This window comes from Mandrillus leucophaeus, unplaced genomic scaffold, assembly GCF_000951045.1.
Source record: "Mandrillus leucophaeus isolate KB7577 unplaced genomic scaffold, Mleu.le_1.0 Scaffold395, whole genome shotgun sequence".
NCBI lineage: Eukaryota > Metazoa > Chordata > Mammalia > Primates > Cercopithecidae > Mandrillus > Mandrillus leucophaeus.
Window position 1 is genome coordinate 1,527,540 of NW_012104198.1, and position 15,031 is coordinate 1,542,570.

The 15,031-nt window shown below is 38.0% G+C and overlaps 1 protein-coding gene across 2 annotated transcripts; it reads right to left on the reverse strand.

The window, feature by feature from the left end:
• Positions 1-558: 558 nt before the first annotated feature.
• On the reverse strand, positions 559-5,252 carry PAGE4 (P antigen family, member 4 (prostate associated)). 2 transcript variants are annotated; one of them, XM_011991353.1, is made up of 5 exons: positions 5,216-5,252; positions 4,013-4,120; positions 3,432-3,519; positions 1,862-1,987; positions 559-686 (listed from the first exon to the last, which is right to left on the reverse strand). In XM_011991353.1, exons 2-5 carry the CDS (start codon positions 4,088-4,090, stop codon positions 670-672), a joined length of 309 nt encoding a protein of 102 aa, XP_011846743.1. In that variant the 5' UTR covers positions 4,091-4,120; positions 5,216-5,252; the 3' UTR covers positions 559-669. The 2 variants fall into 2 exon arrangements, with proteins under 2 accessions (XP_011846743.1, XP_011846742.1); XM_011991352.1 differs by lacking the exon at positions 5,216-5,252 and adding an exon at positions 5,153-5,209.
• Between the last annotated feature and the right edge of the window lie 9,779 nt (positions 5,253-15,031).

Genomic DNA, 15,031 nt, shown 5'->3' on the forward strand with positions numbered 1-15,031 from the left:
CTGTTTCAGATTTTGGAATACTTGCATCATACTTACTGGTTAAACATCCATAATCTGAAAATCTGAAATCTGAAATGAGCACTTCCTTTAAGCATCACAGAGGCACTCAAAAACTTTCAGATTTTGGGGGACTTCGTATTAGGTATACTTAACCTGTAGAAGGACTCTACATATATTTTTAAAACCTATCATAGTGAAACGTTGAAAGTTTTCCTCTTGACATCAGGAATATAACAAGAATTCACATCATCATCACTTCTAATCAACATTGTACTGGAGGGGTCTGGCCAGTGTCATAAGGACAAGAAATGAAAGTATAAAGCCTCAAAAGGAAAAAACAGAATTATCATTATTTACATGTGGTATGATTGTGTATGGAGAAAATCCAAAATGATGTAGGGATAAACCAACAGAATAAGCAAGTTTAGCAACGTTGCCCAACACAAAATCAGTATACAAAAATATATACCAGCTCTAAACAGAACACAAGGATTTTTTAAAGATACCATTTACAATAGTTATCAATTTTCTAGGAATAAATTTTACAAAAGACACGCATGACTTCTTCAGAGAAAATTCAAACTTTATTGAGAGAATTTTCAAATTTTCAGTCACATTTTCAATGTGACATCAGCCATGTGTGTAGCTTCAGCTTGTCTTCTTTTTAACTTATGGTTGCCCATCTCCTAAAATATAAACATAACATTTGAGTTCATTACTTAGCAGAACTTTACTGAGATGATATTAAAAGCACACGAACAACACTAGTTTTGGTTTTTTAAGATGAAATGAAAACCAGAACCCTAACCACTGCATAGACTTCTATGCTAACGTACATTTTCAGGCATATGTGTACTAATTCTTAAAATTCATCACTCTAGTGGTATGAGGAAACAAAGACTTCTCAAGCCAGAACAGATTAAATGCTATGAGCCCATTTAAAGATAATTTTAAGTGGAGGGCAAAAACAGCCACTGATTTCAGTTTTGTTTTGTTTTGATTTTTTAATCAAACAAAAGCTCCAGGAAGCAAAAAACAAGCAAGCAAACACAGTGTCACTCAAATGTATTGACTAAAAACACTCTACTAATTATATATTAGCTAAGGAATTGTTTAGCTGACTAAAGAGAGGTCAAAGAATGCCATTCCATTTGGTTTGTCTCTTTTGTGCAAAAGTGCAAAAATAATTCATTGATCTAGTTAAATCTTTATGTGGACTCTTTATACCAGAGTGGCCACTTGTCTACCTGTTAACCTGATGTATTCCTTTCCCTCTCAAAAGTGTCCTGATTTAGATGATAAAAATTATATGGTTGGAGGCCAGATATGCCTGTTAAAAAAAAAATACGTAGTCTTACTGGTTTATTTAAGCTACTACCATATAGATGACATTAAAATGTGAGGGAAAATGCTACTGTTTCTCAGTCTAGCTCGCAATTTGTAAAAAAAACAACAAACCAACTTGGAAAATTCAAAACATACAGATCTATCTTACTTGTTAGTGCCTAAAAGCGATTTGTGATAAACAATTCTGGCAAAATTTTTTTTAAAGCAACACTATGTGTCATTTAGATACCCAATTGCCCCTGGGGTATGTTAAGTAATATATATGCTTTTTAAAGTGTTTGATCACTTGCCTTGAGTTTTGTAAGATTTCTACTCCAAAGTAATAATACTTTCATATTTTATAATTCAACAACATGGCTTTGACCTAATTCATTTTTTCCCTGACACTGTCTTTGAATCAAGTATTTGGTGTCTGAACTACCTTTCAAATAATATTTGTATGTGAGACTTGTTATTAAAGTATATTATAGAAAAAGAGTAACCCCATGACTTCCATTCTGAATGAATAACGTACCTGCTTCTTTAGTCTTAGCACGCTCCGGATTAGGTGGAGTCTTCTCTTTTACATCAGAGCCATCTCCACGCTCATTCCCAGTGTTTTCCAGATCCATTTCCTGGCAATCACCTTCCACTTTACGTTCTCATATAAATAAAAAAATTATTGATATAAGTAAGCAGTAAACTATAAATTAATGTTATTAAATAAAGCTCTGTAGGCTTGTATTCTAACAAATGTGAGGCATGAGTGCAATGGGCGTTGGAATTTTCTGCTAGAAAATGGGGAAGAATATTATCTCTACTAGGAAGTTTTTTTTCCCTACGACTGTTTAAGACAACTTAGTTGTCACTTTCACGATCTGCATATACTTCTGTTACTGTAAATCACTCATTAGAGCAGTATTTATTTACATGAATTTCCCTGATTAGATTGCAAGCTCAAGGAAGAAATCATTCTCTCATTTATATCCTCAGTACTTAGTACATTTCCCGGCACCTAGTAAGCCCCAGTAAATGAATGAAAAAAATGTCTGTAAAAACATTAACATAAGACAAACCCAAATTAAAGAACATTTTACAAAACAACTGGTTTGGATTCTAGTTGTCAATGTCATGATAGGCAAAGAAAGACTGAGGAACACTTCCAGATTAAAGAAGACCAGAGAGATATGACAACTAAATACAATGAGTAGTCTTGGATTAGATCCTGGATCAGGAAAAAAATCCTATAAAGGACATTCCTAGGCCAACTGACAAAACTGCAATAGACTATATGTTAGATGTTTTCTCAAGGCCAATTTTCCTGAATTTGATAATTGTTCTGAGGTTATTTAAGTGATTATTCATATTTTTAGCAGATACATACTGAATTACTTACAGAGTAAATAGTTGTGATATTTGAAACTTACTCTCAAGTGGTTCAGCAATAAAATATTAATATGGCAAAAACAGGGAGATAAGTGGCAAAATGTTATAGCAATTGGTGAATCAAGGTGAAGAATAAACAGAAGTTCACTATACTTAGATAACTTTTCCTTACATTTTAAATCCTTTCTAAGTAAAAAGTTAAAAAATGAATATATGACAGATAATGGTTCAGAAAGACAAAAGTATTGAAGACTTTTAACGGTAACTAAAAGGATTTCACATTTTTATTTCTCTGAATTATGACATTTTCTAAAAATTGCTGTGTAAGAGCTAACCATAACATATCTAGGTTTGCTCAAACTTTTAATGCAATGACGTATGCCCAGAAAAATAATATCCCAATAAAACCAAGTTTAACTCATGAAGCAGTTTACAATTTTTTCTAAATTTAATGTAGTTTCCTTTTGTTTGCTAATATAGAGTTTGGCAAGGATTGTATTTTCCAAGTATGCCAAAGAACTCTTAAGATATAAGATAAGTAAAATGCCGAAGAGAAAATTTATCACAAGAAGGACTACGGCAGCTGAAAACTACATTATTCCATTATGAAAGATTACCTTACAGGTTTCCAGCCAATTTTTAGGGGATGGTTTATTTATTCCTGTTACTAGTATAACATCATACATGAAATACAAAATGCTCCTCCATGCCCTTCTCACCTTCAATCGGAGGTGTTCTTTCTCTCTCTCGTCCAGGTTCAATATCCTGATTGTCAGTTGGTGGTTCCTCTTGCTGAGATTCACCGGGCTTTTGAGACATGGGGGGAGAGTAGATGCAAATCGAATATTGTTATTAACACCATGGCAATAGGAGTCACAAATATACATACTATGTGAAGATAGCTAGTCACAAATAAATCTGAAGAGGTTTTTCCTAGCCTCTCTATAAGCATTCTTAAGAAAAGTTATTCTTCCTATATAGAAAATACTTTAAGGAGTTACCTGCAAGGACCGATAATTCTGGAACCCATCTTCATCTTCTTTGGGCTGTATTATTTATTAATAAGCATGATAGGAAAGTCATAAGGACTATTTCCAGACTCCTAACAACATACATATGCAGACAATATCAGAAAATAGGTCTCCTTGCTCAATATCTCATTAATGTGATTTAGTTTGCAACTATTTTCAGCAGGGAAGTCCTTTATATAACAGATCTATATTGGTTCAACAATGTTTTCGATTTTCTTTCAGAAAAATACATTTCTGCCAATGGAAATAAGATACTGAAAGGTACTCACAACCACGAATGCAAACACATCGGGAGCCTCCTGACCATCTCCTCTTCCTCTGGATCTTGATCTCACTCGTGCACTCATCGCTCCAACTAGAAGATCGTGAACTGAAGACTGCAATAAAAAGGAGTAATTATACTCGACTCTTTCCATGGCCATCTGCTGATTGTAATTTTTTTTTTTAATTTTGTGAGATTTCCATAATAGGTCCTGAGTTAATAATAACTACGCCTGGTTTCCAATCACATCAAATAAATCTATCTGCAAACTGCTTTGTTTCTTCCACAGCCAACTTGGCAGAGAAGTGATCTTCAAGTCCTAGATCAAACCATGGGGTCTTTCCTAAAGAGACTTAATTTCATAACTGAATTCCATTACGAAGAGATTTTTTAATATTCAGCCACCCCAGGTCCCCTCCTCCCCAGGTCCCCACTGTCCTCTGTCGGCAGTTTCAAGCGCCTCTGGGACTCAAAAATACCTCAAAAAGTACCCCCAAGTTTCACTCCATCTGATCCCTCTCCCCTCCGTGACCCAACTTCCTCCCTCGCCGCAGCCCTGCCACAACCACAAGGTCATGGCGGTGCCACCGCCTGTGAGGCCCTTCCTTCACCGAGGCCACGGACTGTGCTGCCCGACCCTCCTGAAGCCCACCAGCTCCTCCTCACACTTAAACTCCCAGGAGGAACGATCGGTGGACCCACCCATTGAGTCTCAGTCTCAGGTGAAAGAGTCCCGACAACTGGAATGCAAACAACACCCTCACAGCTCCGCGGCAGTTCACCTCGTGGGTGAAGGGTCTGATGGGAAGACCCCCAGTGAATATGCACACTGAGGCGGGCGCTGTCAAGCGCGGGCCGTCCCACCCTTTCCCTGGTCCCCACTGAGGACTCCGGCATCCGTCCTCTATGGGCAGTTTCATATGCCTCCAGGACTCAGATAGTGTCCCGCTCCAAAACTCACACCATCTTGGCTGACCCTCCTCCCCTTCATGGCCCTCCTTCCTCCCCTGTCCCTGCCCCGCCGCATAGCTGCCTGCTAGGAGAAGGATGAAGACCTCAAGGCCCTTCCTTCTCTGAGGCCAGGGACCACAGTGCCCGACCCACCAGAAGCCCGCTGGCTCACTCATTCACACCTGTTCTCACTTACACTTGACTGGAGTCAGCAGAGAGCCTGGCGAAGAATGAAGAAGGGAAGAGAAGTGGCACCTACCTACTTCTGCCTCCTTGTTTAGACCTCAGCACTGTCAATCCCACCAGCCAATCCCAAACATGGGGGGGTGTCACGTGGGTTGTCTTTCCCGCCCTCTCCCGCCTCCTAGAGGCTCTGTGCCACCTGGAGGAAGGGCCTGCTCGGTGCTGGGAAGGGCTTGTCTCTGGCTTCTGGCCCCTCTTGCAAAATGTTCTGTCCTGGATCTAGGAATGTTCCCAGCTCTGCATTTCACCTGCAAATTTACCCTTTAATTTTTTCTCAGTGCTGCTGCCTCAGTGGCCCTCAAGAGGGTATTCAGTCTTCCCAGAGATGTGTGAAAGCTTAGGTTCTCAGAGAGTACAAAGCCATTTTAAGCATGATAGGAATCCAGAAAAAATGTAAAGAAGAAGGATGATAAACCCACATACATAAATAAGCCTAAACATTTGCACAAAAATCCGGGCCAGGTGCAGCAGCTCATGCCTGTAATCCTAGCACTTTGGGATGCTGAGGTGGGTGGATTGCTTGAGCCCAGGAGTTCGAGACCATCCTGGGCAACATGGCAAGACCCTGCCTCTACAAAAAATACAAAAATTAGCTGGGCATGGTGGTGCCCACCTGCAGTCCCAGCGACTTGAGAGGCTGAGGTGGGAGGATAGCTTGAGCCCAGGAGGTTGGGGTTGCAGTGAGCCAAGATCACACCACTACACTCCAGCTTGGGCTACAGAGCAAGATTCTGTCTCAAAAAATAAAAAATCCTGTGACCCAGCATTTCTACTTCTAGGACTTTAATGTTAAGGAAACTGTCTTGAATGTTGACAAATATTCTTTGCTTGGCCAAACTTTTAAGTCAGGCTTCTGAAACTTCTCCTAGAACCATCTGTGCATTTCCTTGTAAAACCCAGTTTTAGCAAAGAGCCCTGCTAAGTCAATGTGGCATGAACCCTCCATCCTCAATATCTAATCATACTTGCTATCTCATGGGGTTCTTCATCTTCCACCATCCCCCAGGTGATGTCTGATTTCCCTTGGCCTGTCTTCAGCAAGAATCCTGCTAGGTGGGTTTAGCCAGAATCCCCCTTACCCCTGATGTTTCCTCTTAGTAATTTTCCACCCACAGACCGTCATACTGCTCCTTTGCTATACATTCCCACTGGCCTGTGCTGTATTCAGTATTGAGCCCAATCTCTCTCCCCTACTGCAAGATCCCATTGCAATGGTCCCTATACCCATCACCACGGTCCTAAATAAGGTTTTCCTTACTGTGCTTTAACAACTACCACTGAATTTTTTTTTCTTTAATCATGTGAACAAAAATTTGGATACATGGGACTTCCAAAACAGCTTAATTTATAATAGCATGGTCGTGGACTTGCTATATAAGTAAACTATGGCACACTTGAAAATGAAATATGAGTGACTACCAAAACCCATGCTGAATAATATTTCCTGTAATAGTGGTGTGGTGCCGTTCACTTTAAGTCATTAACTTGAAACATCTGGTTATGTAGCACTGTGTATGTACAACATGATCTCAAAAGAAAAGAGAGGTTCAATAGAGCTACCACACCACCAGCCTTCCTCTCAGACAGTAAGTGTGCTTTGTTCTTGTGCAACCAGCATGTTCTGGGACTCCAAAGATATATGGTTCTCCAAGGGGAACCCAGCAGATAAAATGCAGTGCTAGAGGACATAGGTCTCCTGCACCTGGTGCACGTCAAAGAGCTTCACCATTGCCTAGGTGGTCTGATCCTCTGCTGTCAGAGAAGGTGTGGGGGGTTGGGGGTAGGAGGACAGAAGCCCACTGTTACTGCTTTGGGCAAAAGTTAGATGGGTGCCTGCAGGACAGAAAGGAGCTTGCCCTGCACATCCCTGTCCACCCCCTCCCGCCCCCGCTAAGCCCCCGGGGAAAAATATCCTTTCCGTCCTTGCATGCCTGGACCTGGACAATTCTCGGACTCTGCAGGTTACCCTTAAAGAAGTGCACATTCTTTGAGAGTTAGAAAGATCCCCCATGGCAGAAGTAGAATTGCCAGATCTCCCTCTCCTTTTCTCCCTCTCTCCTACAGATAAGATGTAGAGTCAATACAGAGCCAAGTGTGAAGAATATATAATTCTTCCTTGATCTCGCCAATCAGAGACAATCACTTTTTATATCTAAGCAGGAGCTGCTCCTACTACTCAGATCTTTATGTGGATTAAACAAAGATTTATTGAGAGACTGAGATCTCACACTCTGCAATCAGCATAAACTGTGGGCTCTAGTCTCAGCCTCCTGTTTCTCCTCAGGTAAAGTGCTTTCACTAGCTCTTAGGTGTTTCCTGTTATCACCTGGAAAGGCTATCTGCAGTCTGCTGCCCCCCTGACCTTGGTGCCTGACGGTTGGCAGCTGCTGTGTTCTCTGCATGGGATCAAGTTTCTCTAGGATGCTGTGAAGGAGTGAGAGGACAGGTAAGGCCTTTTCTGTGTGAGAGCTTAGATCTGAACTGAAAAGGAAATCCTTGAGCACCATGAGCCTTCCCAGAGAACCTCATCCTCAGGCAACATTAGTGCGAAGCAAGCACTCTGATCAAGGATATGTAGGTGATCCCAAGCCCCTGTTTGTATCATTGTGGTGATTATAGATGTCACTTTCATTGTATTCATTTTCTGTCACAGGTGATATCTGCTCCTTACAAATAATCCAATCACTAAAAATTGACTAATCCTACTGTTTTCTGCTATTTGATGGAAGAAAACACCACACTACTATTTGAATTTGCACTTTTGATAAATAATATGTTTGAACATTGTTATTCAAGTAATTCATGCTCATAAACAATCCACAAAATCAGAAAGAGGAGAATTAAGAAACAACTCTGGAGTTCCAGCATTCATTAAAAACCTCTCTTCTATTTGTCATTTTAGCACATGTGTTTTCATATATTTATCATTTTAGATGATCATTCATGCTGCAGCAAACATCCTCATGGATCATTTTCTGTCCACTTCCTTAAACATTTCTTCATGAAAAAAAAATCCTACATGAAGAAATAAGGGCTCAAGAGTATGTACAACTTGTCTAATGTAACACCCTCTGGCAAGGTATGCCTGGAATTAAATCTGTATCTTTCCGATTCTGGTTTAAGCCTGAATCATAAACATAAACATGTATGCTTCTTCACCTTGTGCTACCCCATGGATCCAGTAGTTCCTTTGAATCCCTCAGCTCAAGGAGAAGCTTAGCAACCCCATGAGCACCATCCATGAGAGGTGATGTGGTATAGGTGCCCACATGTGCAGAATGGAGGACTGGCAGAAGAAACATCATGTGCTAAGTCTTGGAAGCATGCTTGCAGACTGCAGAGGCCACTGGAGCTGAAGACTGAGGCTGTGGGTCAGAGAAGGATCTTTCCTCTGGTGTCCTTTTACCTACTGTATGCCACAATAAGTGCATGAATATAAATATTATGAATATAAATATTTTGTGAGATGATTTTTCTAAACACTGACTGGTAAACATGAAGGCAATTTTCATGATTGCAAAGGAGAGTTCCCGGAAATCTTGACATGGGTTGACAAAGTATGTTATTTTAAACTGTTACTCCAACTACCTGTGAACTCCTTCAAATACTACTCATGCCCATTCAGTTGCTGCACACATTCTCACATCTATTCAGATAGCTATAACTTAGCGTCAGCATTTCCGAGTAGTTCACCTGAAGCAAGTGGAGAGGAAGGAAGATTCTGTCCTTGAGAGTTCCACCATCAGAAGGAGAAGCCCTTGTTTCTCATTCTCCTTATATAGAAACCTCCAGGTTCACCTTTCTGTGCCAACTGAGCCCTATTTTATAGTTGTGCTTGTCACTTCAGTCTTCACTGATGGTGTGCAGGCCTCTCACTTGTGCTAGAAAGCTCATCTGGCTTTGGACTTCTTTCTCTTGGGCAAGCCTTCTCTTACGCACGTATCCCCTCATAGGTAATTAGTGAGGGTTCGTTGGTCACGCTGGCCTTCGCTGGTTGTTTTGTCTCTACCCGGATACCTTTCCCAAAAATCAGTTGTTTGTATAGGTGTGAGTTTGTTTCTGTACTCTCTGTGCTGTGCTAACCTACTTGTTTATCTTTAGGCCAATGTCACACTACTGTGATACAGTTTTGTAGTAACTCTTGAAATCCTACTTTGACTAATCTTGGTCCTTTGCATTTCCATATGAATTATAGAATCAGCTTGTCAATTTCTACCCCCCAAAAAAACCTTCAGTAATTTTGATTGAGAATGCACCAAATTTATAGATCAATTTGGGGAGAATTGACATCTTAACAATATCGAGTCTTCAGACCCGTGAACAAGATATATCTCTTCATTTATGTAGGTCTTTTTTTCTTTTTTTTTTGTGTGTGTGTGTTTTTCAATTATGCAGGTCTTAATTTCTCTCAGAAATATTTTGTAGTTTTCAATGTACAGATTTTTCATATCTTTTTTCAAGTTTATCCCTTGTTTTTCATGTTTTATGATATTGTAAATGGTATTGTTTTTACGTCAATTTTATTGTTTGTTGCTAGTGGACATAAACACAACTTATTCTTTATATCGAGCTTGTATCATGCAATTTTGCTAAACTCACTTGTTGGTTTTAGTAGCTTTTCATTGTTTTAATTAGATTCTATCATGTTTCCTATGTAAACAATTGTGTTATTTGTGAATAGACGATTTTACTTCATTCCTAATCTGCACGCATTTTACTTACGTTTGTTCCCTGACTACACTACCTAGAACCTCCATTACAATGTTGAATACAAGTGGGAAAAGTGGAAATCTCTGTCTTGTTCCTGATCATAGGGCAAAAGTTTTCAACATTCTGCATCTATTAAAATAATTATATTTTTTTCTTTTTTAGCTATTAATATGGTGAATTTTATTGATTCATTTTCAAGTGTTAAAACAGCCTGCATTCCTGAAATAAATTCCATTCAGTCATGATGTATTATTCTTTTAATGTATTGCTGGATTTAATTTGTTCAAATATTGTTTAGAATTTTTGCATGTATATTTATCATGGATATTGATTTATACTTTCCTTTTCTATTAATATCTTTGTCCAATTTTGGAGTCAAGAAATTCTGGCCTCATAGAATAAGCAGGAAAGTATTCTTTCCTCCTCAATATTTTGGAAGATTTTGCATAGAATAGGTATTATTTCTTCCTTAATTATTTGGTAGAATTCTTCAGTGGTGCCATCTAGGCTTGGAGTTTTCTTCATGGGAACATTTTTAGCTATGATTTTAATTTCTTTAAAGGGTTATTCAGATAAAGGGTTATTCAGGTTATCTATTTCTTCCTGAGTGAGCCTTGGTGGTTTATGTCTTTCAGATTATTGTCTATTGTATCCTTGCTGATTTTCTGCCAACATGTTCTATCAATTATTGAGAAAGAAATATTGTAATCTCAGACTGTAATTGTAGATTTGTGTATTTCTCGTCATGTATTTTGTGACTCTGTTATTAGATGCATAAATATTTGGGGTTCTTAGGATTGTCACTAACATAAATGTAAGAATCCTTAACAAAATATTAGCAAATTGAATCTAACAATAAGAATAATACAGCACAACCATAGGAAGTTTATTCCAGAAATGCAATGTGAATTCAATATTCAATAATCAATCAATTTAATCTTTGATATTAACAGTCTAAAGAAGAAAATCATATGATAATATCAATTGATGCAGAAGCATTTGACAAAATACAGCATCCATTCATGATAAAAACTCTCAGTGAAGTAGAACTAGAAGGAAATTTTCTCAATTTGTAAAGAGATCTGCAAAAAACCGACAGCTAACATTGTATTTGATGGTGAAAGACTGAATGCTTTCCTCCAAAGATCAGAAACAAGACAAAGATTTCTATTCTAACCACATCTGTTCAACATCATGCTGGGAGTCTTAGCCAGCATAATCAGGCAAGAAAAAAGAAATACAAGGCATTCAGATTGGAAAGGAAGAAGTAAAAATTACCCTATTTGCAGACAACATAATTGACCACATAGAAAATTCCAAGAAATCTACCAAAAAAAAAAAAAAAAAAAAAAAAAACCCTTCTTAGAACCAACAAGTAACTTTACCAAGGCAGCAATATACAAGGTCATCACACAAAAATCGATTGGATTTCTATACATTAACAACATACAGTTGGGGCCAGGCATGGTGACTCAAGTCTGTAATCCCAGCACTTTAGGCGGCTGAGGCAGGCAAATCACTTGAGGCCAGGAGTCCAAGACCAGCCTGGCCAACATGGTGAAACGCCCATCTCCACTAAAAATACAAAAATTAGCCAGGTATGGTGGTGCACACCTGTAGTTCTAGCTTCTTCGAAGGCTGAGGCGGGAGAATTGCTTGAACCCAGGAAGTGGAGGTTGCAATGAGCCGAGATAGTGCCACACTGCACCCCAGTCTGGGTGACAAAGTGAGCCTCTGTCTCAAAAAAGCAAACAAATAAAAACAACATACAGTTTGAAACTGAAATTAAGAAAACATTTACAGTCAAAACATTGATGTGCCTAGATATAAATCTCACAAAATATGTACAGGATCTGTGTGCTGAAAACTATAAGACACTGATCAAAAAAGTCAAAGAGGACCTAAGTAAGTGGAAATACATGCTATGTTCATGATTTGAAAACCCAACATAGTAAAGACAAATTGATATATAGATTTAACACAATACTAATCAAAATCCTAGGAGGACTTCTTGTACATATAAGACAGGCTGATTCAAAAATTTATAAGGAAAAGCAAATGAATTAGAATGGCTAATGCAATTTTGAAGAAGAGGAAGAAAGTTGGAGGAATCTTACTAACTGGTTTTGAAGCATGCTTGCCCATAATTTTTAGATTGCCCCTCAATTTGAGTTTAATAGAGTCTCATGATTGGACTAAGATAATGGATTTTGGGGAAGAATACTGTTGGGGTAAAGTACCCTTCTCATCACATCATATCAGAGGGTATATGATATAAACATGAATTCTTACTGGTGACATTAACCTTCATCACTTGATTTAGATGATGTATGTCAAGTTTCTCCACTATAAAATTACTATTTTCCCCCTTTCATATTCTATTCATTAGAAGTGTATCACTAAGTCTAGCTCACACCCAAAGGGAAGAGAGTTAAGCTCCACCTCCTGGGGGGAAGAATATAAAAAGATTTGTGGATATATGTTAAAATCTCTACAGTAACTAATGCATATTTGAGGGGAAATACTTTGAGGCAATACAAGTAACCTTTTTCTTCTTAAAGTGTAGGCGTCTAATTTTAGTATTAATCCATGGACCTTACCTAGAGCAATTATCACTGTGCTGTTCTAATAATGATTTTCTATTTCATTCATTCCTTCTACATTTATTGTTTGGAATTATTCCATAAGAAAGATCTGTCCCTTTTCCATTTATTTACTTATTAAATTGCTCATTTATATCAGTATGGACTCATGGATCCCTTTTTATTTTTTAAGTTCTATTCCAATACACTTGCCATGTGTTTTGTGACTCAAATTGTTCTAGCTCAGATATTGGGACCTCTTTCAGATTGGTTGTTACACACTTTTGATATCACATTCATCTTTTTTGTTTTTGTTTTTTAGCTTTTGTTTACTTCCTGGCACTGCATGATAAGACAAGTTCACCTGCTCTAGAATCAACCTTTTCTCCAGGTTTCTGGCTTCCTTGTATTAAGAAATGGTATTTAGAAACTAAGATCTGTACACTGAACAATATGATTTTTAAAATTATTATAAAGTAACAGTAATCAAGGCACATCGGTCAATCAAAAAGAAAAGGATCCAGAGATTGGCCTACACAGGTATGGCCAGTTGGTTTTTGACAAAGGTGCCAAAGCAGTTCTACAGATAAAGGATAGTATCTTCAGTAAATGGTATGAGGAAAATTGGATGGTCATATGCAATGAAAATTAACCACTATTAAACCTCACACCATATATAAAAGTTAACACAAAATGGGTCATATATCTAAATATAAAATGTAAAACTATAAAACTTTTCAAGAAAGTTTTATAAAAAGAGACTTTGAGTTTATCAATGAATTCTTAGACATGACACCAAAAGCACAATTCATGAAAGAAAAAAATTGATAAATCAGACTTCATAAAAATTTGATACTTTTGCTTTGTGCTCTTAAAACTGTTAATAGAATTAAAAGAAAAGCTTCTCTAAATGCAATGTGATATCCTGGAACATTAAAAGGGTATTAGTGGAAAAATTAATGAAATCCAAATAAAGTTTATCATTTAGTTAGTAGTATATTGCCAATGTTAACCTCTTAGTTTTGACAGATGTACTGTGGTTATATTAGATGTTAACATTAGGTGAATCTGAGTGAAAAGTATATGAGAAGTTTCTGTATTAGCTTTGCAACTGTTCTATAAATCATTTCAAAATAAAAATGGGTATTAAACAAAAAAAAATGTAGCCAAACCTAATAATAAAACAATTAGAGCTACTGCACTTGAAGCCAGAGAGGAGCAGTCAGAGGCTCATCATCTCTATCCCCGCACTCCCAATTTCTTAGGTAGCCTCTGGGAATCCTCTACAGCACCAGTCCTCAACCTCTTTGGCACCAGGGACCAGTTTCGTGAAAGATAATTTTTCCACAGTCTGGGGAGTAGGGAGAGATGGTTTCGAGATGAAACTGTTCCACCTCAGATCATCATGTGTTAGCTATATTCTTATAAGGAGTGCACACAACCTAGATCCCTTGCACGCATAGTTCACAATAGGGTTTGCTCTCCTATGAGAATCTAATGCCACCAGTGATGTGACAGGAGGTGGAGCTCAGGTGGTAATGCTGGCTTGCCCACCACTCACCTCCTGCTGTCCAGCCCGGTTCCTAACAGGCCACAGGCCTGTACTGGCTCATGGCCTGGGGGCTGGGGACCCCTGCTCTATAGAACCCCTGGGTTCCTTGAAGTATGATTCCTAAACCATCCAACTTAATCATTAATAAGACTCTAAGATAGAAATAGAAGCCAAACCTAGGCCTGAAGAATAAAAATTTATTAGTTTCTCTTGATCATTAAAGTTTTTCTATCATAGAACATCATTAAGTTGAATTGATATAATCTTTTCTTTACAAGGTCAAGCCTTTTGCTGCCTAGCATTTTGACCTTAGAACTTCAAATCACTTGATTCATTGTTCAAGGTATCTTTAAAATGTCAAAGCTAGGGTAATTGCTTCTGATTATGCAAGAGTAGGGAGGATTAGGCTATAATTTGAGGACATATGTGTATGATAAAATTCTACCTATGTTTAAATTTTCATGAGGCCTCTTCAATGTCCTTAAAACAATAAAATACTAACTTTAAAAAAAGACAACTATAGACTGGGAGAAAATGTTTGTGAATCATCTATCTGACTAAAGCCTTATATTCATAAAATTTAAAGAACTCTCTAAACTCAATAACAAAAAAACACACAACCCAATTTGTAAGTTGGAAAATGTCATGATCACTAAACCAAAGAGAACATACAGATGGAAAATTAGCATAGCAAAAGATGCACAACATCACTGGCCATTTGGGAAATGAAAATTAAAACTGCAAAAGATACCATTACTCATTTACTTGACTCACTGAAACAAAAGTTACTGACAATACCAAGTATGGGTAAGGATGTAGAACTACTAGATCTCTCATATGTTAATGACATGAGTGCAAAATTGTACAGCCACTCTGAAAAACAGTTTGGCAATTTTCTATAAACTTAAATATATACATACCGTATGACCCAAGAGTTCAGAGACGGAGCACTGAAAAAATTCTGCTCCTATCCCATCCAAGAAAAAAG